The 24,395-nt window shown below is 46.4% G+C and overlaps 1 protein-coding gene across 5 annotated transcripts in view; it reads left to right on the forward strand.

Annotated features, from left to right (window-relative positions):
• ITPR1 (inositol 1,4,5-trisphosphate receptor type 1) overlaps positions 1-24,395 on the forward strand; it is a 337,019-nt gene that overhangs the window by 145,107 nt on the left and 167,517 nt on the right. For all 5 annotated transcript variants that reach the window (XM_030206558.1, XM_030206560.1, XM_030206561.1 and 2 more), the window contains 9 exons: positions 4,460-4,595; positions 4,888-4,942; positions 6,026-6,191; positions 6,298-6,465; positions 6,729-6,800; positions 7,021-7,158; positions 11,247-11,372; positions 14,377-14,577; positions 14,756-15,007. In XM_030206558.1, the coding sequence (XP_030062418.1) occupies positions 4,460-4,595; positions 4,888-4,942; positions 6,026-6,191; positions 6,298-6,465; positions 6,729-6,800; positions 7,021-7,158; positions 11,247-11,372; positions 14,377-14,577; positions 14,756-15,007 (1,314 nt within the window). The remainder of the gene's footprint in view (positions 1-4,459; positions 4,596-4,887; positions 4,943-6,025; positions 6,192-6,297; positions 6,466-6,728; positions 6,801-7,020; positions 7,159-11,246; positions 11,373-14,376; positions 14,578-14,755; positions 15,008-24,395) is intronic.

Genomic DNA, 24,395 nt, shown 5'->3' on the forward strand with positions numbered 1-24,395 from the left:
TTTGCCACATGTGTACCATCTAAATAAAGGACTTTCACCCTTTGCTGTTATAGACACTTTGCCACATGAGTACCAAGTTTAGTTTCATTCAAAGGAAACAAAGCTGAGTGGACTTTGTGAAGTTCTCCATTCTCTTCAGATAATTGCTTACAGTCCAGTGTGTGGAGAGTATGTGTGATGCATATGAAGTTTGGAGAAGAATGTGGAAAGATTCTTCTCCATTAATGTAGAAGTGTGCGATGATCCTTTACTAGAAACTTTAGGTTGCATTCGTAAGACTACATTTTTTTTTATTTTTAAACTTGCATTGATTTCTTCAATAAAACTAAACATAAGAAAAATCATAAAGAATAAATTGCTCAAAACATACTGTCTGTCTGGTATATTACATTATAAAATTCAGCAGAAACATCTCGCTACATCCTCCTTCTGTTCTACTACCTAACCCAAAATTTTTCCTATTATATCGTCTTTATAGGAATCCCTGAACAGGTACCGTAAGGCTGTCTCAGACTGACTCTTGAGAGTGGTATCAATCTCCAGTCCATTCTCTCCATTTGGTATACAAGTCCCATATTTTGGTGAAGTGCCGAATTCTATTTCATCACAATGCTGTGAGCTTTGACAGTTGACTACCTTATTTTTTTAATTGTGTGAGTCTTCTTGCCAAGATAACTGCCACTAGGAAGGGTAATTTCTAGGTTGAATACTTAGCTGAAAGGGCAGTTTCATGAGGCATGACCACAGTATTGGAGATTTCATATGGAAGGCCTCATGAATTTAGACAGTAGGACACTGAAGCCAGAGCTTGGACTAAGATCCAACAGGTTTATTGTGCACCGAGATGATTCCTAACAGAGGTCTGAATATTTGACAGTTGATAGACTTCTGATATTATATTTGAAGTTTGATAAGGGTCATGGTCTTGTGAAGGACATCAGATGAAAAATCTTCCACTTGAAGGCACAGGATCTTCTTATGAATGGCTTCCTTGCTACAAGCCAGTCTGCTTTGAAATGGAGGCAGCAGTCTTAAGGAAGCAAGTATTGCTTAACTTTTGGGCTTATAGCCAGCCACTTGAGCTTGGCTTGCAAGATTGCCTTGGTTCTGTTAAGTCTGCAAGCACTCCATGACGTTGAACAAAGTTTACTTAGAAAAGGAAATAATTGTTGCCTCTTAGATTCTGGATGGTGAGTTGATGACAAAAGAATTGTGCAGATAACTGGAGCCTTGGTCTGAGATTGTCAGGATAGTCTGTGAAGACTGATTCACCTCCCAGAACAGCATGTCTGCTATTACATGGGGCACCTCTTTGTACATATCTGTGGTGAAGTGGGACATCTAGGAGAGACTACAACTACCATGATCATTGATTTTTCCCTGTGACAAAATCTAGGAAAATTCATTCCCAGGGTTTAGAAGATGTAGGTAGTGGCAATTAATTGAAAGTCCCAAGGTAGCAAAAGGTGATGAGGCAGTGGCCAAAGCCCAGGATACTATTAGGCTGCATAGCATGGGGCATTTAACACCTTTCTTCTGCTGATAGACGCCTGTATAAGTCATTGGTGAAGCCCCATGTGGAATACAGTGTACGTTTTTGGAGCGCAGATCTTGCTAAAGACACAGACTTGAAGTTGTTTATGTTTCAACGATTTTTATTGATGAATTCACATGGTAAACAAATCCAGATCAAGCAATATAAATCTGATAAATACTTCTGTCACATATTAATAAGCCTAGGACTTCTGTCATCAAAGTTTTTCAATGTTTTCTCCTCTGTCCCTTCTCTCTTGTCTTCTTATATATTTATGAGTGTGTACATGTACAGTTACAGGACAGTTGCATAACTATTAACAATAAACTTTTATCTTAAACTCTAATAATTATTTCTCATGGTGTGCTTTATGAACTAACCCAATAATAACTTCAGACAAATCCTCTTAATGTATTTTTTCCCAGAGGATTGCTGTCCTAACTATTAATACACATGTCCCTCCCCTATACATGTAGTATTAACCTTCCTGAAGCTATACCTCCCACCCCCTCCCCTCCCTCTCCCTCTACCTTATCGAATCTTCTTCTTCATGGTTTAGCTACCTCTTCCTCTCCGCGTGCTATAACTACCAGAGTGTAGGCTAGACTTGAAGTAGTTCAGAGGAAAGCAATGAAAATGCAGTGAGGCTTGCACCAAAAGACGTTCTGTGCTCTGGATGTATGGTTCTATTTTTAACAACTGGACTCTTAAGGCCATGGAGACAACATCTATAGAAAATGATCTGCTTGATAGCAGTGATTCAGGTTTGAGAAGCCTTTATTTAGCCTAATAAATCTGTAAGGTTGTTCCTGGTGCTCCAGCATACTTTTAAACTTAGTTTTCTTTCTTGTGTGGGACCTATTGCCATCCTGTGTCTGCAGGGAGGAAGTCACACTGAATTCTGACTTATCTGAAGCATGGCCCTTATAAAGGAACTAAACCTTTTAAGAAAAAGGAAGAGAAAGCATAAAAAAAAAATAACGCTTCAGAAAAATGTAAGGGAGAGCTATATTTCATGTCTATTTGGCAGATTGTTGGGGGTGGGGGACCCTGAAACCTGCAGGAAGGGCTTCATGTGTTCAGCTTTATGCTAGCTTTGAACTATGGAAGAGCTGGTCACTCCACTATTGTCAGATGTCAGGTCCTTCATGTGCATGAAGAAAACTGTTCCTGTGTACTGTAGAAGCAGGATTAGGGAAGAGACTCACCCTTTAGCAGGACAAGGATCATAGGCACAAAACTAAAAGCATGGAGGAGATGAATGTCCTCAAATGGTCCTGTCAAGGTCCAGACCTGGAATTTGGACTGCAGTCAAGGTCTTGCTACTGACTTTCTATCAGAATGTAAACTATTAAAAGATTAAGCAAAAACTGTACCATTCTGCTGTGCAAAGTTGATTGTGTGAATCCTAAATTTCTCACGGCTGCTGCTGCTACAGAGCAGCTTCCACCAACCTCCGAGTCAAATGATGTGAAGATGTACGGAGTCCAGGATAGTTTGGCTTTTTTAAATATTCCTATAATTCTTTCACATTGAAAATGTAGTTTGTGTTCACTAAACTCCTATTTGAATGCGTTTAAGTTAGATTTTATAGACCGTAAAATGATAAAGGTACAAGGGTGTGAAGACTTTTACAAAGCACTGGACACTCACCAGGTATTCAGGAATTATCCCATTAACCTTAAAAAAAATTAACAAAAGAATTTTGAAATCGGCTTGAAACGTCATCTGCAAATAAAGTACTTTGGTGATGGAATATGACTGCTCAGCCTTTCAGCAGTTGCTTGGTTCTGTAGCAGTAGGCTCAGAACCATGGAAGCCATGACAAATGCCACTGATGCTTCTTGTGACTGTGGGTAAGTCACTTGGGGGCTCATTTTCAAAGCCCTCAGACTTACAAAGTTCCATAGGTTACTATGGAATTTCGTAAGTCTAAGTGTTTTGAAAATATTCCGCTTGCTTTCCATGTCTTCGAGTACAATTTTAGGGCAAGGTTTATTAATATGCATGAATGTATTAATGCACATGATTTTGCATTTAACCTGCGTAATCTGTAAATAGGCCCCACTGGCAATCAGTCATTTAAATAATGTCTATTAATATGCAATAATGTGTTGACATGTTAGTGCAACTTTAGTAAATCTAGACTTTAAATTATAAGCCCTGTGGAGACAGATAAATACTTCTGTACCTGAATGTACCTAGTATGAACTAAATTCAAATAGGCTAAAATATTTCTGCCTATAATAAGAATGAGGGATGACAGTTTGTAGCATAAGATGCCATTGTCTGCTGATATGTAACACTGCCCACTGTCAGCCCCTGACCATAATGAAGGGCCACCTCTTCATACATAGCTGTGGTGAAATGGGCCACCTAGGAGAGTCTACAGCTACCATGATCATTGATTTTTCCCTGTGACAGTTTGTGTTCTTTCTGAGAACTGAGATTTTCTCATTCTCCTTCATATGAAAGCCTCAGCTGATGTTACCTTGTCTCATTTTATTTATTTAAAAATATATTCTGTACTGTCTCCAATTCTAGGTGGGTTACAACAGCACATACATGAATAGTGATAACAAATACTAAATCAACAGTCTAAAATGGACATAACACCATACAAAACTGCATTACATCTGAGTAAGCTGCAAAAAATACTCATCAAGGGAAGGCTTTCAGAGAATGACTGTTGTGTTCTGTACTGTGATTTGGGTGACCAGTTCAAGAGTTTATCAGGGCTCTTATGCCGTTGTAGGTATTGAGCCATGAAGGGGCTGAATGCTGTGCTCCTTCAGGGGAAGTAAGAAAGGAATGTAGGTAGTGACTACCCTAAGAAACGGTTTCAAAAGTCTTGAAAAGTCTCGCAATATTGGTGCAGGTAGTTTCTTTACTGTAAGTGGCATTTGATTTCTTTTTTTGTTTCAGTTCATTTTAAATGTGCGTTTGGACTATCGGATCTCCTGCCTGCTCTGTATATTTAAGTGTGAGTTTGATGAAAGCAATGCACAGGCCCTAGACTCTGCAACATGTGGCAGCCAGGATGGACCAAGCACTGTACCAGGTCAGTTGCATACAAGGTAATGGTTGAGGGGGAGCTCAGTTCATTGGTATGGACAGTGGGGCCCATGGCACTGTAGTGCTCAAAGGTACTCAACTTGGGTTAGTGTGTGTGGTGTCTGAGGCTGTAGTACTGGGGACAGTGAGTATAGAACCAGTATTGAGTCTTCAGTGTCCATCTTGTACGGTTAACGCATACTTCAAAATCAAACCCTGCACAATTGGTCATAGCTCTATTGACAGTTTTCTATGATAGACCTTTTTATGCTTCCTTTTTTTTTAAATTTGTTTTTCAGGTGTCCTTGACTTTGAACACATTGAAGAACAAGCTGAAGGCATCTTTGGAGGAAGGAAAGTTTCTGGGGCTGTTGGCCTGTCTAGAAGATGCATGTTCATTTTCTACAGCCCTGCATGTTCATAGCCCTTTTTCTTATTTATTTATTTATTTATTTATTTATTGTTCACTTATATCCCACATTTTCCCACTCATTCAGGCACAATGTGGCTTACAAACATTAAATAAAATACAGAATAGGAAAACTTAGAAGAATATACAAGGAGTATGCAGGGGAGAAGCATCTAACAGGGTGAACTAGCAGGGTAGGAGCCAGGGAGGGTGCATCAAGCAGCGGTATAAAGTGAGGAGTAGGTCTTCAACAACTTCTTGAAGAGGGCGTGGTCCGCTTGAGTTTTAAGGTGTTGCGGGAGAGAATTCCAGTGCTTAGGACTCCAATAGCGGAAAGACGAGGCGAAGATCCTCTTGTACTTGACACCCTTACAGTTTGGGAAGTGAAGGTGGAGGAAGGAACGAGCAGCAGGGTTGACATTCCTGGGCGGGAGGTCGATCAAGGGGTGCATATACTCCGGGGCAAACCCATAGATAATTTTATGGGTCAAGGAGCAGAGTTTAAAGGCAATGCGCTCCTGAACAGGAGCATTACAAACAAACATTACATTTACAAACTTGACATGTATATTGCATTTTTCTCCTGAGGTCCCATATGTATTGACACCATGGACCCTGTCTTCAGTGCCACCTTCCCCTCTCCGCATTCCTGTATTTATGCTGGCTTCAAAATAACATTAGAAACAATTCTCTTCCCTCAAAAGATTATTTAAAGGACAGTTAAAATTTTTGTAAGCTGTACTGACATAAACAAACAAAGCTGCTTCCTGCTAGCTGGGTTTCTCATTGCTCATCCTATCAAAAGCTCTTACCTATGGGAATGCACTCCTGTCATCTGCAGCTAGAGGGACCCCTTGGCCTCACTTAGTTTCTCTATATTGCCTGGATTCTCTGCTTTGGTGTTGTGTCCATTTGTTGGTAGCAGTTCAGTATCTGTTAGATGTGGGTTATTCTAACTGGAATGTTGGGAAAGGGAATGAGGTTGGAATGAGGGATAAAAGTGTTAATGAATTTGTTTCTCATCTCAGTGAGGAGAACTTGGCCTTGGATTTGGATGATCATGGTGGCAGGACGTTCTTACGCGTGTTACTGCACCTCACAATGCACGATTACCCTCCCCTGGTGTCAGGAGCTTTGCAGCTACTTTTCCGTCACTTCAGTCAGAGGCAGGAGGTCCTTCAGGCATTCAAACAGGTAAGTCCCGTAGGGAATGTCGCAGATTTCCCTCTACTCCAATCCTTTTTATCTAGCCATGGATAAATAGAGCTGAATAGCACCAACAGAGTTCTTTCCACCACAGGTTCAACTGCTTGTCACCAGCCAAGATGTTGATAACTACAAGCAGATAAAACATGATCTGGATCAGCTACGATCTATAGTGGAGAAATCTGAGCTATGGGTGTACAAAGGTCAGGGGCCAGATGAAACTCTTGACACAACATCCAACAGCAATGAACATAAGAAAGAGGTAATGAACTTTCACTGTTAACACTGTCTTACAAACAAAAAAAGTACAAGGAGCCTTCATGAGTGGGGGCGTCAACTCAGTATTTTATTGATCCTGACCCAACACGGTCCGTCTGATCAATAAAATACTGAGTTGACACCCCCACTCTTGAAAGCTCCATGTGCTTCGGATTCCCTCTACTACAGCTTCTGTAACACTGTACCCCATTCTAAACTCAGACAGTCTGGAAGCTGTACTGACAAATTCTGTATTCTTGTCTTCAGGAGAACCATGGATCCAGTAAGACACAGAAGCAAGAAAGTACTAGTAGTTACAACTACCGTGTGGTGAGGGAGGTAAGATGCACCTGCCCCGCCTACCCTATTGGCCACATTGGGTCTTTGCCACCCCCCCCAACCTGACTGCAACGGTTTCTGAATTGACAGAGTAGGATAGTGTTTATCAATAATACCAACTTTTGATCTGCCTTTAAAATAATGAGAGGTATTGCAGATGACTTATGTTCAGGATGTTCTAGGGCCTGCTTACAGGAAGCTGAATGTCAGTCTCTTACAGATACTGATCCGTCTGAGCAAGCTCTGTGTCCAGGAGAATGCTTCAGTCCGGAAGAGTCGAAAACAGCAGCAACGCCTCTTGCGAAACATGGGAGCTCACACTGTGGTCCTGGAGCTGCTACAGATTCCCTATGAGAAGGTAAGGTTCACCATAGCTGGGGATTGTCAGCTGAGTCCTTGTCATAAGCAAGTCTAATCCAGCTCTGGTTTTTCCCCATTGTGTGCATGGTTTTGTAGAGAAAAGATGAGAAGTAGAAATTTCTGATTGCAGTGGAGTACTAGAAGGCTTTGAGTACCTCTTACTTTGACATGGTGCTAGGTTGATGCTTTTCTTTTAAGGCTCTTGGAGACAAAAGTGTTGCAGAAAATGAGACTGATCAGTATTGAATCTTTCTAGTACTTTTAAAGTGTGGGGTGATTGCAGGTTGGTATGGGCATGCAAAACGTATGCTCAGTATTTCTCAAGTCCATCTTGGAGTTACCCCCTAGCCAGTCTTTCAAGATATCTACAATGAATCTGTATGAAAGACTTTGAGTAGTATTTACAAAGAACTTAGACTTACAAAAGTCCATAGGTTCCTATGGAATTTTGTAAGTCTAATAGTTTCATCCTATCCATGTTGGATATCCATTATATATATATATATATATATATATATATATATATATATATATATATATATATATATATAACATCTTAGTGTCTCTCCAAACTTTTCTCTATTTAGTAGGACGTAGACTTGCACCTTAAGGGTTGGGAGTGCATAAGCAATCAGTTGAATCTTTCACAGGCTTACAGATCCTTATGGAGTTTCCCTTTTAAAAATCATGTGGCCAGCCATTTCCATAAGGATCTCTTACCTCGCATCTTGCATGTAGACTGTGCATGGAGTCAACCTGTGTAAAGCAGGTGTGGAGATTTCAAAATAAAATCCCCGCACTGAGCATCGCTGACCACCCTGCCTCTGCCTGTAGCACACTGTACAGCATGGATTGTTTCCCTTCAGAGGAGGATAACTTCTGGAGGGTTTTCCTTTTTTCCTGCAGAACTCTCCTCTATTTTCATTGCCTTCAGATTTTTATAATATTGGAGCAATTACTGTAGTATTTGCTTCATGCCCTTGAATCATTCTCATCTGTCTTGCCACTGCTTAGTGAGGAGCAAGGCAGTCCTCACTGGTACTCTGCTGGGAGCAGGGGAGAGAGATGAGAGGTGAGGAGGCCACGCTTTCTGCAGCCTAATGAGTGCTGCTCTCGTTATCCCTCCATTGTTGAGAGCTTTGCTGCCGGTTTTCGTTTTTTTACATCTTCCTCCTGCTGGGGTTGGGGGTGGGCTACAACAGCAGCAGGAGGAAAGCAAAAGGGAAGCCTAGGTAATATAGCAGCAGGTGAATAGAGGCATCTTTGGGAGGTAGAGAATAGAATGTCTTGAATGATTATGAAAGGAGACCAAAGGAAAGAGAGAATTGAAACCAAAGAAGAGAAAACTGAAGAGCTTGAATATTCCTCAGTGTCCTTACCAGACCATTCCAGAACCTGTGGGTTGTGCCTGTTAGTCTGTCTCCATCTGCCGGTTAAAGACTAGTGGGCTCTGCCCTATAAGAACACTGTGCAGCCTTAGGTCATCTGTAACGGATAAACTGTTCATCTTCTAGGCCAGTTGGAGAACTGGTATTCAGTTGAGAAAAGGAAAAGGCTCCACTTAATTATTAAAAAAAAAAAAAAGGAAATTTTTATTTGGAGCTAGGGGGACATCTCAGAGGAGTGTGAGACTCCCCCCCCCCCCCCCCCCCCACTTCCTCTCTTTGCTGCCAATCCCTTAAATGATTTTCTTTTCTATATGTATTAAAATAAATAAATAAAAATCTTCCTCCTACTTACACAGGGGGCCAGCTGGCTCAGTTTCCAGACTTTGATAGCAAGAGAAACATTTTTACCAGCTCGACAAGGATTTCTTCTAAACTATAAATCGGAGGCAAATTTGGGCAGCTGGTGGGATTGTTCTCATACTGGAGAGCTATTCCTGGCGGAGCTTCGGTGTTTAGCCAGTTTTTATCTTCATTGGGAGCTATTAATTTCATGGTAAGCTGCAGCACTGATCTAAATTTGAGCTTGTGGCTGGCGCACCTGAGGTAACTCCCAGAAACCTCTTTCACAGAGGCCCTTGCAAAACATGCCAAGTGCTTCTCCCAGTTTGGGCGGGGGGTGGTGCATGGCAGTGGGGGACTGTTCTTGTCTTGGGAGGGGGGTCCCTTTTCAATGTCAGATCACAGAGGAGTCCTACTTCAAATAAAAAGCATAGTTTGGGACAGAATGGAGATTCTGCAGTAGCTCCTTCTCAGATTTGTGATTCCCAGGAGAAAATCAGGGAACAGAATCTTTTCCTATCACTCATAACGGACCCGGTGGAACTAGCAGATGTGTATCGATTTTTGATGCTTGGAATTGAATTTATTTGTGTCCAGCAGATTCTGCAGCAGCCAGAACTGGCTCTGTTGGAGTAGTTGGAAGAAGTTGAGGTCCCAGTGGAAGAAGGAGATGACTCTTTCTGAAGAGAGGGTTACTGGCAGTAACTTCTAAAATCCTTGAACTCCTTCCCTGTGTCACAGCTGCAAGTGGTGCTTAGCATGATTTCGATTCTGGTGTGCTCTGCACACCGGAAATGAAATCGAATAAGTGCTACAAGCAGCTGCACCATGGAAGGAGCACAGATCTCAAGAACTAAAGGCAGAGTGCTGCTATTGGTGGGGGTGGGGGTGCTTCTACTGCTTGACACCCGTCAGACTGCTGGGGCTTGTGCGGCTTAGAGCTGCTTGTAGCACTAGTGTGTTGTGACACTCCGGTTGAGAATCACCAATGTAGAGGGGTGGGATGTGGGGGAAGGATATTGATTTTGGCAAAGAATTATTTATTTATTTTAAAATTTACAACATGCTCCCATCTACAATGCTGGATGTCTTAAATACTAACATATGTAATAAAGATGACAAACATATAGAGATAAAACTAAAAAAAAATTCATACATTAAAATAGGATTTGAAAATTATTCAAAAGGCCTGCTGAAAAAAAAGGCCTTTAGTTGATCATTAACTGCCTCAACCAGTCTATCACACCCAGATGTAGGGTGTTACGTCCCGGAGAAGCCGGCGGGAGCCTCGGGGAGAGTTCTCTTTTCTTTGTGAAGGGCAGGGCGCCCTGGAACGGGTTCGCCCCGAGAGAGGGGCCCGAGCCTTGGAAAGCGTCGTGGTTCCGACAGCAACTCCTCAGAACAACTGAGGCTGAAGCAAAGAAGGCCTGGAGGCAGTGCTTTAAATAGTGAAGCAATCAGAGCAAACCAAACTAAGGTGAATCCAACATGGCAGCCCCCATAGGAGATCCTCCCAAGACCAGATATGGAGTTCCTTCCTGTTCTCGTTTAGACAAGATGGCTGCCCCCTCCGGAGCTAGCCAAGATGGCTGCTGCTCTTGCTCCAAGCTGGATGATGGCTGCCAGACTTAGGAAACTGAAACAGACCCTTAAGACTGAACCTTGTCCCTTTTGGATGGAGCTGCAGAATGACTTAGCCGGGAGGAGCGTCGAACAGGTGAGGGACGTAACATAGGGTGACCTTGTAGATGCTGGGACCCACGCCATGGTCTTATTTTGAACGTATAGAAGGGTTTCTGTTAATTTAAAATTCATGTGGAATTGTACCACACTCTCCTCTGAAATATGTGGGCCAATAATCAAAATTGGCTGTATGTGTTCTGCTGCAAAGATTGTACTATTTAATGAAATCAGAAGCCCACACAGGATTTTGTTTGCATGTAATTTCCCAGGAGCAATTATCCAGAGATTGCACCTGCTTTATATGGAGGTGATTTTCTTCTCATGTACCCCAGTACACGGTTTACTCCTCAGGTAAGTCTGTAGATTGTCAGAGTTTCATTGTCTAATATGTGCATTCAACATTCAAGCTTTGTTTCCTTCATAGTGGCTTCTTAAATCCTTGTACTGGATGCTTCCGTCTTACGGTCATGTAGAGTTCAGGCACTCAGAGTAGGGCACCTCCAGGTCTGCTGATCCAGACACTCCCCCCCCCCCCCCCCCCCCCCAAATCCCTTGTTTCCATCCAGTTTACAAGCACTGGGCTTTAAACAAATACTGGTGTTGTTCCTTTTACTGCCTTTAACTCGTGCTAGTGGAATATCTTCTTGGTGAAACTTCTCTATATGATTCTATACAGGCAGAAGATACCCGGATGCAGGAGATAATGAGGCTGGCCCATGAGTTCCTGCAGAATTTCTGTGCTGGGAATCCGCAGAATCAGGCTCTGCTGCACAAACACATCAACCTCTTCCTGACCCCTGGGGTAAGGGCACAGAACCCACTTTAAAAAATCAAAAATAAAAAGGATCCAGGGGTTTGAATTGGGAGGCTGCAGACCAGTACCTCTGTTCTTAGGCTCACTGAGCATAAGGATAAACAGAGCCAGCATGATAGAGCAAAGGAAAGCCATGCCTTAGGTTAATATGGATAAAAGTGAGCTCACTGATAATGTATCTGAATTTTCCCTCTTGAGAGACTGAGGAAATTAATGTCAAAGGTATTGAAATCAATGTCCTATTGTGGATTGAGAGCTGGTTAAAAGACATCATAGGCTAAATGGTCAGCTTTCTCAGTAGAAATAGATAAATAAGAAGTAGCCCAGGGACCAGTAAACGGGTTTACAAATGATCTGGAAATGTGAATGGGTCAGGTGATCAAATTTCTGGACTGCAGACAGTCAGTGTTTCCAGCACAAACACACTTTGACTTACTAGAGGACCTTGCCAGACTGGGGGAGCTGAGGGAGTTACCTAGGTGCAGCAAGTTGGTCTTTTACCACACCTTGATTTTACCACAGGAGTCACCGACTGGTGTAGCTCAATACCACAAGCGTTTGACTCCCGCGTTATGGTCTTCAAAAGCATTTGTTACTGTTCTGAGAGTGTGCTTTCGGGCAGTCAAACAAGTGCAGAGCTCCCCTACTACTACTACTATTAAACATTTCTATAGCTGAACCCCACCTGCCCTCAATGCAGAAGTAACCCCTGATGGAAGGCTCCCCCTCAAATAGCCCAAGGCCTCCTGGGTCTACGTTGTAAATCCTGATGTCTAGTAGGATCCAGGCAGCAGAGAACCCCAGAATTCTATCCAGCTTATTTTCGAAAGAGAAAAACGCCTATAGTGCGACCTAAATCAGGAGATAGACGTTTGTCTCGCAAAGGCGCCCAAATCGGTATAATCGAAAGGCGATTTTGGGCGTTTCCAACTGCACTCCATCGCGGAAACGAATAAAGTTGACCGGGGCGTGTCAGGGGCGTGGTGGAGGCGGAACTGGAGCGTGGTTATCAGCCGAGGAGAGATGGGCGTCTTTAGCTGATAATCAAAAAAAAAAAAGGCGTTTTTACCGTGATTTTGGGTCACTTTTTTTTGGACCCTTTTTTTTCACGAAGTCCCAAAAAAGTGCCCCAACTGCCCAGATGACCACTGGAGGGATTCGGCCTCCCCGAACTCCCCCAGTGGTCACTAACCCCCTCCCACCAAAAAAAAAACCCACTTAAAAAACTTTTTTCCCAGCCTGTATGCCAGCTCAAATGCCGTATCCACCTCCATGACAGCAGAATGTGTTCGATCCTCTCATAGCCTTTCCCTGGGTCAGATGTGGCTCTCGGGTGCACTACAGGGTCACATCAGCATTGCATTGTGGTGGGTGTAGGGTATTGGGCTCTGTGATTTCATTAGCTTGTGTTACAGTCTCACAATGTTGGTAGTTGGTAGGCTCTTCTCCCATGGTGCTTTTCCCCCTGCCTACTAGGTCAGAGTGTGGCCTGTTGTGTTTCCTGTTGTAGTCCATGCGGTAGTGGCCATTTTTGTAAGCCAGTTTTAGTTCCCTTTCCTGTGTTAGCCACATTAGACAACTTAGTTCTTCCCTTGAATGTAGCTGAATGAGGGCATTGTACAGCATTCTGCCAGTTCTGACCTACTGCTCATCTCAGTACCAGGGAGACTCGTTGCCAGTGGGGCACAACCTCTGATCCGCAGTTAACTGTGAGTAAAGGCAGTTATTCCAATAAAGGATGTTTTCGTAGAGATTAGTCTTAAGGTGTCAACTGGTGTGCCAAGGTTATATAGCAGCAGCCAGTCCTAGAGGCCTGCGTGTATGCAGGTCCCTGGAGCACTTTTAGTGGGTACCGCAGTGCACTTCAGCCAGGTGGCCCCAGGCCCATCCCCCCCCCCCCCCCCACCTGTAACACTTGTGCTGGTAAATGGGAGGCCTCCAAAACCCACCGTACCCACATGTAGGTGCCCCCTTCACCCCTAAGAGCTATGGTAGTGTTGTACATTTGTGGGTTTTGGGGGAGGGGGTTGGGTGTTCAGCACCCTTGGTAAGGGAGCTATGCATGTGGGAGCTTTTTCTGAAGTCCACTGCACTGACTTAGGGTGCCCAGTTGGTGCCCTGGCATATCAGGGGGGCAAGTGTACTACGAATCGTGGCCCCTCCCATGACCAAATGGCTCGGATTAGGACGTTTTTGAGCTGGGCGTTTTTCGTTTCCATTATCACTAAAAAAAACAAACGCCCAGCTCAAAAACGTCTATTTTTTCGAAAATACGGTTCGGCCCGCCCCTTCACGGACCCGTTCTCGGAGATAAACGCCCATGGAGATAGGCGTTTCCGTTCGATTATGCCCCTCTGTGTACTATTATCTGGGTAAAAGATTGGCAGCTTCAGAAATCCTTAACTTAGGTAAATACTTTATAAAAATTCCTTCCCATGTACTCTGTGCTGAATTTCATATTAGGAGTCGCCATCCAGAAAAAAGATCTTGGAGTCACTGTGCTAAATACACTGGAATCCTTGGCTCGGTGTTGAAGTGGAGTATTAGGGATTATTTGGGAAGGAAATAAACCTGCAGAATTTTGTAATCCACGTAGAAATCTGAACTGTAATTGTACTTTGGGGTGGGTGTGCAGTTCTCATCCCCCCCCCCCAATCTCAGAGCCATACTTGAAAGACTGCACAGAAGGGCAGGTGGCTGTGAAGATGTCGTCAATACTAGTAGCATCACTGGATTAAAGTAGATCAGTTTCTGGAGGATAGGTTCGTTATCATCCATTTAGCCAGGTTGTGTTTGGGTTTGCCACTGCTAAGCATGGATTTCATGAGGATTGGCTATTGAGGACAGGATGCTGGTCTCTTTGGACTATTAGTCTTCTGCTCCTAAATAAGTGGCTCTGCTCAAACGCAGTAACCTCTGCCTGATCCCTCTAATAAGAGGGACTGACTTACTTCTGGTTAGCTTTGTGACATTTTTGTTTCCTCTTTTGTAGATTCTGGAGGCAGTGACCATGCAACACATCTTTATGAATAATTTCCAACTGTGCAGTGAGATTAATGAGCGGGTAGTACAGCACTTTGTACACTGTATTGAGACACATGGTCGCAGTGTGCACTACATCAAGTTCCTGCAAACAATTGTCAAAGCCGAGGGCAAGTTCATCAAGAAGTGTCAAGATATAGTGATGGCTGAGGTGAGGGAATGAAGATCAGCTGCTTGATTGTGGAAGGGAGATGGGGAAATAGGACCTTAGGAAGGCATTGTATATTTGGGGGAGGGGTATAGAAGGTGGAGGGGTGGTTTTCACTGTATGTAATTTAGTGGGGGTGTTGAACAGGGAAGTTTGTGTGTAACAGGTACTTGTTTTGCAGCTGGTAAATTCAGGAGAAGATGTCCTGGTCTTCTACAATGACAGAGCTTCTTTCCAGACGCTGGTGCAGATGATGAGATCAGAGAGGGACAGGATGGATGAGAATAGTCCCCTCATGTACCACATCCACCTGGTGGAGCTGTTGGCTGTGTGTACAGAGGGCAAGAACGTATACACAGAGATCAAGTGCAATTCCCTCCTGCCATTGGATGATATTGTCAGAGTGGTCACTCACGAGGACTGCATCCCTGAGGTGAGGTGAGGGGGCAGGAATTCCTGAACAGTAGTCGACATTAATTGTCCAATTACAAAGGTAAGGCTTATTGGCTTGGAGTCCAACCTCCTTGGTTACCATTTCTGTGAAAAGGGACCATAACTGCCCTTCCTCAAACTCAATGGAACACTGCTGTCTCCAAAGATCTACTGAACACATCCTTTAGATCAGGGGTGCTCAGTGTCTGTCCTCGAGGTCAGATGCCCAGTCGTGTTTTCATGAGTATGCACTGCCGCCATTGTATGCAAATAGATCTCATGCATATTCATTGTGGAAATCCTGTAAACCCAACTGGGTTATGGACCTCAAGGACAGACACTGAGCTCCCCTGATTTAGATGAAAGTACAAAAGTGGTAACCAAGGAGGTTGGAAACTACAAGACAGTAAACTTTATCTCTCTGGTGAAAACTTGAGATTCGGTTCATTAGCTTTTGCTTCAGTAATCTGCAGTCCAGTAGTTTGGAAGACCTGAGGCAGATTGTATCAAATCGTTTAATGTATGACTATAGATCGAGAACTTGCACTGGATATTGTACCACATAGGAAGAAGCTCATGAATATTCGGAGCAATCTGGGAGCAGGTGTGAAAGTGGTGAACTGGATTAGAAATGTGTTGAGTGGTAAATGGTGCTCACTGTGAGGGAGAGACAAGCAGATATCAATCCTGAGGCCCATGACTGTTCAATATCTTTAAGTGATATTTATAAGCAAAGATTTGGAATTTGCTGCCAAATACAGTTAACTTTGGGAGTTTACTTATTAGTCAATATTTAGGGGATTAAAATGTTAAATTTTTAAATGTTTTTTTTTTAATTCCCAGATTTTTTCTGGTTACTTTTATTGTAATCCACATTGAACTTTTGTGGTAATTGCAGAATATAAATGTATTTCTCCGAGGACAAGCAGGCTGCTTGTTCTCACTGATGGGGTGACGTCCACGGCAGCCCCTCCAATCGGAATCTTCACTAGCAAAGTCCTTTGCTAGCCCTCGCGCGCCTGTGCGCACTGCGCATGCGCGGCCGTCTTCCCGCCCGAAACCAGCTCGAGCCGGCCAGTCTTCTTTCGTCCGCACTCGGTACGGTTGTGTTTTCGCCGTGTCGAGCCCCGGAAAGTCGACCTCGCGCGTCCTTTTTCGACGTGTTTTTTCTTCGGAAAATCCTCAAAAACTGTTTGGGAAGTGCTCCGGAAGCCCTCTCGGGTTTCGTTTGCCCCTTCCCGTATTTTTCAGATTTTGCCCCGGTAAGTTTTCTTTCGTCGTCGGGGTAGGCCTCTTTTCGGCCTCGGTCGAGATTTTTCTCCCTCAAAGTTTTGGTGCTCATTTTCGCCATTTCGGCCTTTGATTTCGCCGGCGTGATTTTTCCGCCCATGACATCGAAGCCTTCCAGCGGCTTCAAGAAGTGCACCCAGTGCGCCCGGGTAATCTCGCTCACTGACAGGCACGCGTCGTGTCTTCAGTGTCTGGGGGCCGAGCACCGCCCTCAGGCCTGTAGTCTGTGTTCCCTTTTGCAAAGGCGGACTCAGGTAGCGAGATTGGCCCAGTGGAACGTTTTGTTCTCGGGCTCTTCGTCGGCATCGGCACCGGGGGTATCGAGTGCATCGACGTCTTCAGCGTCCAGAGTTTCATCCTCGGCCGCCAGTGCATCGAGTGCATCGAGGCATCGGCCCTCTGCATCGGCGCCGAGACATCGGATAGCTGCATCGACGTCGGTGGTACCGGGACCTCGTCTGCTGATGTCGTCGGACGGTGGTGCATCGTCTGGAGTGCAGGTGAGGGCTGTCCATTCCCCTGCTGGTGGCGGTGAGCCTTCGGGTGGGTCTCCCCCTACCCTGAGGGCTCCTGCGGTACAGCCCCCCTAGATCGACCTCCTTCGGCCTCGGCCCCGAGGAAGCGACGGCTGGATTCTACGTCCTCCTCGTCGGTACCAGGAAGCTCCGGTGACATGCTTCGTTCCAAGAAGTCGAAGAAGCATCGTCACCGGTCCCCTTCCCGTGTCGGTACCGAGAGCTCTGGGTCGCCGAGGGAGTTGGCACCCAGCAGGCATCGGCACCGAGAGGACCGCTCACCCTCTGTTCAGGAGGTGTCGATGCGCTCCACTTTGGACAGCCCGGAACAGCCTCCACGCCCGGAACAGGTTCTGACGTCGACGCCTGCATCGACTTCCCTGCCTTTCTCTGCAGCCGCTCTGAACGAGAGCCTCCGGGCCGTTCTCCCAGAGATCCTGGGAGAGCTGTTGCGCCCTACCCCTCCGGTACCGGCGGTGCTTGCGCCTCCGGTACCGTCGAGCGTGGCGCCGGCTGGCCCATCGCCCGAGGTGAGGTCTCCGGTGTCGGTACCGCGTGCGGTGCCGGCTGCCGTCGCCTCCCAGGAAGGCTCCCCGACTACGTCGGCGGAGGGAGCTTCACCGATGCGGGCGAGGGAGTCTACCTCTCGACGCCCCCATCGTGGACGTGGCTCCACGGAGTCGAGTCGGGCACGGTTGCAGACACAGGTCCGTGAACTTGTGTCTGACACCGAGGGTGAGGCCTCGTGGGAAGAGGAAGAAGACCCCAGATATTTCTCTGACGAGGAGTCTGAGAGTCTTCCTTCCGATCCCACTCCCTCTCCTGAAAGACAGCTTTCTCCTCCTGAGAGTCTGTCTTTCGCTTCCTTTGTCCGGGAGATGTCTACGGCCATCCCCTTCCCGGTGGTTGTGGAGGACGAGCCCAGGGCTGAAATGTTTGCGCTCCTGGACTATCCTTCTCCACCTAAGGAAGCGTCCACTGTTCCCCTGCACCATGTCCTCAAAAAGACATTGCTGGCGAACTGGACCAAGCCTTTAACTAATCCCCACATCCCCAAGAAGATCGAGTCCCAGTACCGGATCCATGGGGACCCAGATCTGATGCGCACTCAGTTGCCTCATGATTCTGGAGTTGTGGATCTGGCCCTAAAGAAGGCTAAGAGTTCTAGGAAGCATGCTTCGGCGCCCCCGGGCAAGGACTCTAGAACCTTAGACTCCTTTGGGAGGAAGGCCTACCATTCTTCTATGCTCGTGGCCAAAATTCAGTCTTACCAGCTCTACACGAGCATACACATGCGGAACAATGTGCGGCAGTTGGCGGGCTTGGTTGATGCTCTCACCCCTGAGCAAGCCAAGCCTTTTCAGGAGGTGGTCAGGCAGCTGAAGGCGTGCAGAAAATTCCTGGCCAGAGGGGTGTATGACACCTTTGATGTTGCGTCCAGGGCCGCTGCTCAAGGTGTGGTGATGCGCAGGCTCTCATGGCTGCGTGCCTCCGACCTGGAGAATAGAATCCAGCAGCGGATTGCGGACTCGCCTTGCCGTGCGGATAACATTTTTGGAGAGAAAGTCGAACAGGTGGTAGAGCAGCTCCACCAGCGGGACACCGCATTCGACAAATTCTCCCGCCGGCAGCCTTCAGCTTCTACCTCCACAGGTAGACGTTTTTATGGGGGAAGGAAGACTGTTCCCTACTCTTCTGGCAAGCGTAGGTACAATCCTCCTTCTCGACAGCCTGCGGCCCAGGCTAAGCCCCAGCGCGCTCGCTCTCGTCAGCAGCGTGCGACTCAGCAAGGCCCCTCGGCTCCCCAGCAAAAGCAAGGGACGAGCTTTTGACTGGCTCCAGCAGAGCATAGCCGACATCCAAGTGTCAGTGCCGGGCGACCTACCAGTCGGAGGGAGGTTGAAAGCTTTTCACCAAAGGTGGCCTCTCATAACCTCCGATCAGTGGGTTCTCCAAATAGTCCGGCAAGGATACACCCTCAATTTGGCCTCAAAACCTCCAAATTGTCCACCGGGAGCTCAGTCTTACAGCTTCCAGCACAAGCGGGTACTTGCAGAGGAACTCTCCGCCCTTCTCAGCGCCAATGCGGTCGAGCCCGTGCCATCCGGGCAAGAAGGGCTGGGATTCTATTCCAGGTACTTCCTTGTGGAAAAGAAAACAGGGGGGATGCGTCCCATCCTAGACCTAAGGGCCCTGAACAAATATCTGGTCAAAGAAAAGTTCAGGATGCTTTCCCTGGGCACCCTTCTTCCCATGATTCAGGAAAACGATTGGCTATGCTCTCTGGACTTAAAGGATGCCTACACACACATCCCGATACTGTCAGCTCACAGACAGTATCTGCGATTTCAGCTGGGCACACGTCACTTCCAGTACTGTGTGCTACCCTTTGGGCTCGCCTCTGCGCCCAGGGTGTTCACAAAGTGCTTGGCTGTAGTAGCAGCGGCACTTCGCAGGCTGGGGGTGCACGTGTTCCCATATCTCGACGATTGGCTGGTGAAGAACACATCCGAGGCAGGAGCCCTGCAGTCCATGCAGATGACTATTCGCCTCCTGGAGCTACTGGGGTTTGTGATAAATTATCCAAAGTCCCATCTTCTCCCAGTGCAGAAACTGGAATTCATAGGAGCTCTGCTGGATTCTCGGACGGCTCGCGCCTATCTCCCAGAGGCGAGAGCCAACAACTTGTTGTCCCTCGTCTCGCGGGTGCGAGCGTCCCAGCAGATCACAGCTCGGCAGATGTTGAGATTGCTGGGCCACATGGCCTCCACAGTTCATGTGACTCCCATGGCCCGCCTTCACATGAGATCTGCTCAATGGACCCTAGCTTCCCAGTGGTTTCAGGCTGCTGGGGATCTAGAAGACGTGATCCACCTGTCCACGAGTTTTCTCGAATCCCTGTACTGGTGGACGATTTGGTCCAATTTGACTCTGGGACGTCCTTTCCAAATTCCTCAGCCACAAAAAGTGCTGACAACGGATGCGTCTCTCCTGGGATGGGGGGCTCATGTCGATGGGCTTCACACCCAAGGGAGCTGGTCCCTCCAGGAACGCGATCTACAGATCAATCTTCTGGAGTTGCGAGCGATCTGGAACGCTCTGAAGGCTTTCAGAGATCGGCTGTCCCACCAAATTATCCAAATTCAGACAGACAACCAGGTTGCCATGTACTACGTCAACAAGCAGGGGGGCACCGGATCTCGCCCCCTGTGTCAGGAAGCCGTCAGCATGTGGCTCTGGGCTCGCCGTCACGGCATGGTGCTCCAAGCCACATACCTGGCAGGCGTAAACAACAGTCTGGCCGACAGACTGAGCAGGATTATGCAACCTCACGAGTGGTCGCTCAACTCCAGAGTGGTGCGCCAGATCTTCCAAGCATGGGGCACCCCCTTGGTGGATCTCTTCGCATCTCGAGCCAACCCTCAGTTCTGTTCCAAGCTTCAGGCCCATGGCAGACTGGCATCGGATGCCTTCCTCCTGGATTGGGGGGAGGGTCTGCTGTATGCTTATCCTCCCATTCCTCTGGTGGGGAAGACTTTGTTGAAACTCAAGCAAGACCGAGGCACCATGATTCTGATTGCTCCTTTTTGGCCGCGTCAGATCTGGTTCCCTCTTCTTCTGGAGTTATCCTCCGAAGAACCGTGGAGATTGGAGTGTTTTCCGACCCTCATCACGCAGGACGAAGGGGCTCTTCTGCATCCCAACCTCCGGTCCCTGGCTCTCACGGCCTGGATGTTGAGAGCGTAGACTTTGCCTCTTTGGGTCTGTCAGAGGGTGTCTCCCGCATCTTGCTTGCTTCCAGGAAAGATTCCACTAAGAGGAGTTACTTCTTTCTATGGAGGAGGTTTGCCGTCTGGTGTGACAGCAAGGCCCTAGATCCTCGCTCTTGTCCTACACAGACCCTGCTTGAATACCTTCTGCACTTGTCTGAGTCTGGTCTCAAGACCAACTCTGTAAGGATTCACCTTAGTGCAATCAGTGCATACCATTACCATGTGGAAGGTAAGCCGATCTTGGGACAGCCTTTAGTTGTTCGCTTCATGAGAGGTTTGCTTTTGTCAAAGCCCCCTGTCAAGCCTCCTACAGTGTCATGGGATCTCAATGTCGTTCTCACCAAGCTGATGAAACCTCCTTTTGAGCCACTGAATTCCTGCCATCTGAAGTACTTGACCTGGAAGGTCATTTTCTTGGTGGCAGTTACTTCAGCTCGTAGAGTCAGTGAGCTTCAGGCCCTGGTAGCCCAGGCCCCTTACACCAAATTTCATCATAACAGAGTAGTCCTCCGCACTCACCCTAAGTTCTTGCCAAAGGTCGTGTCGGAGTTCCATCTGAACCAGTCAATTGTCTTGCCAACATTCTTTCCCTGTCCTCATTCCTGCCCTGCTGAACGTCAGCTGCACACATTGGACTGCAAGAGAGCATTGGCCTTCTACCTGGAGCGGACACAGCCCAACAGACAGTCCGCCCAATTGTTTGTTTCTTTTGATCCCAACAGGAGGGGAGTGGCTGTGGGGAAGCGCACCATATCCAATTGGCTTGCAGATTGCATTTCCTTCACTTACGCCCAGGCGGGGCTGGCTCTTGAGGGTCATGTCATGGCTCATAATGTTAGAGCCATGGCTGCGTCGGTAGCCCACTTGAAGTCAGCCTCTATTGAAGAAATTTGCAAAGCTGCGACGTGGTCATCTGTCCACACATTCACATCTCATTACTGCCTGCAGCAGGATACCCGACGCGACAGTCGGTTCGGGCAGTCAGTTCTTCAGAACCTGTTTGGGCTTTAGGATCCAACTCCACCCCCCGAGGGCCCTGTTTGTTCTGTTCCAGGCTGCACTCTCAGTTGGTAAATTTTTTTAGGTCAATCTCAGTTATGTCCTCGCCGTTGCGAGGCCCAATTGACCATGGTTGTTGTTTTGAGTGAGCCTGGGGGCTAGGGATACCCCATCAGTGAGAACAAGCAGCCTGCTTGTCCTCGGAGAAAGCGAATGCTACATACCTGTAGAAGGTATTCTCCGAGGACAGCAGGCTGATTGTTCTCACAAACCTGCCCGCCTCCCCTTTGGAGTTGTGTCTTCCCTTGTCTTGTCTTGCTACATATGGGACTGGCCGGCTCGAGCCGGTTTCGGGCGGGAAGACGGCCGCACAGGCGCGCGAGGGCTAGCAAAGGACTTTGCTAGTGAAGATTCCGATTGGAGGGGCTGCCGTGGACGTCACCCCATCAGTGAGAACAATCAGCCTGCTGTCCTCGGAGAATACCTTCTACAGGTATGTAGCATTCGCTTTATTATTATATTGCAAAAGGGTTAGAAGTTAAGCTTTGCATATATTCACCACAGTGGGCACCCCTGAGGGAATAGACAGAATGAGAAATGATATAAAGGTGAAGGCAAAAAAGCTGAGTCCTACATTTGGGATGCAGAAGTCCAAAGTAGCTGGCTAATTTATATATTGGGATTTATTAACCAGATTTTTGAAGAGTTTCACCCAACACGGTGAACAGCAGGTACAGTTTAACATAAAATTTGCAATTTTGTGGGTAGTACAGTGCAATCCGCTTAAGTGCAAGAGTCTGGGACCAAAGAAATACATGCAGTTAACCGGAGCGTGCACTTAACCGTTGTGACCCAAAGAAGCTTGACATCTGATAAACATATGTACAGTACTGTTTATTATTATACATACAGTATACAGTCTCCTTTAACTGACGTTAGGCTTACTTGAAGGTAATCATAGTCCTCTGTACACTATTGGGTCTGTGAGTTCCATAGACTACGTCTGCCAGACGGTAAAAACTGTTATAGCACTGACATCCAGTGGCCTCCAGATAGGCCCGCACGGTGTTGACTCGCCATCGCTTTTGCAAAAGTGACAGGAGGAGGTTGTTGAATTTCGTCAGCATGTGCCTCGCTGCTCATTTCATCATCTGTTTCATCATCAGCCGTTGCCTGCGTGTAGGCACATATCTCGACATCAGTGCTGTCGTTAGCTGTTTGTAGATCATAATCAACAGCTACGTAGTGATGAAACTCTTCTTCAGTAACACCAGCTGGGATGTCAATAGCCTGTTCATCTGACACGTTTGCAACAGCTGCATCTGTTTCGTCCCTCTCCACATCCCTAACAAAGCTTGCCCGCTTGTAGCAGTTCACAATGGTTGCCTGTGTAACATGATTCCAGGATTCTTTCTGATTATGTAGGGAATCCAACAGTGATAGATTACAAGCCAGTTCAACAGCACGTTTATCCTTGCCAGTCTGGTCATCCATAACGCTCATCAGACGACGTAGCACAAGATCCCGATAATGTTTTTTTGAAATTGGCTATTATGCCCTGATCCATAGGTTGGATCAGAGAGGTAGTGTTTGATGGCAGGAAGACCACCTTGACGTTAGACAGCCTGACATAACACAAAGCAACAAAATCTGACGCTTCTGTGCCCGCATTCTAGTATCTAACTTCTTTAGCCACTGCTTCCAAATTTCTCCAGTCATCCATGAATTTGCATTAGCCTCGTATAACACAGGAAGTCACTTAACTTTCTTGAAGCAATGGGGCTGTTTGCTCTTTACAATGATGAGGGGTTCCAACTTTTCACTCCCATCCATATTGCAGCAAAGGAGGATTGTCAGTCAGTCCTTCGACGTTTTTCCTCCAGTAGTTTCGGCATGTTTGAATGCAAATGTTCCATCAGAAATCGCTTGCCGGTAGAGACCATTTTCGTCAGCATTGAAAATGTCACGAGGTGCAAACTCGTTCAAGATGGTAGGAAGAACTGAAACAACCCAATTTTCAGCACCAAAGTCATCAGCGTCTTGTTTTTCACCATGCTGTTTCTTGAATTTTATGTTTCTCTCCTTCCATCTTTCCAACCATCCAACAGTGGCTTTGAATTCAGTTAGTCCAAGACTTTCAGCTAGCTGGTTAGCTTTCTCCATAAGCAGTGGACCACTGACAGGAAACTGTCTGCTCCTGACTCGAGAAAACCACCGAAGAAGAGCATCTTCTACCTTCTCAGCTTTTCCCGCCTGTTTTCGTTTCTGTTGTGGATTTGTATTGTTTTGCCAGTCTTCCAGAAGCTGGTTTTTCTGCTTCAAGATAACGTGAAATTTGACTGGGATTGACACCATATTCTTTAGCAATAGATGCTTGACTGACTTTGTTTGTTTTCTAATTTTTTAAGAACGTCTATTCATTCAGCCAGTGTTAGTCTTACAGTTCCGCCACGATGATGACGACCCCAGTGTACACACTAACAACATTCTACTTATTTCGCCTGTGGCAGTTAAAGGGGCAGTAAATTTGAAATCTCGTTGGTTGTCACGTGCCAATCGGCTTCCATATTCTGTGCGCGCACTTATGCGGAGTCTTTCCTGCAGAGGAGCGGTCTTAAACCATGCATATAAGCGAATCTTGCACTTATCAGTGGTGCGCTAAACCGAAGTTTGTCCCCATAGAAATTAATGGTGCCAAAAACGGGACCGAAGTACAGCATGCAGTTAAACAGAGTATGCGCTTATCCGACGTGCACTTAAATGGAGTGAACTGTATAACAATAGTAAAATGACCAATTAAGCATAAATACAA

Source organism: Microcaecilia unicolor, chromosome 6, assembly GCF_901765095.1.
Source record: "Microcaecilia unicolor chromosome 6, aMicUni1.1, whole genome shotgun sequence".
NCBI classification, from domain to species: Eukaryota; Metazoa; Chordata; class Amphibia; order Gymnophiona; family Siphonopidae; genus Microcaecilia; species Microcaecilia unicolor.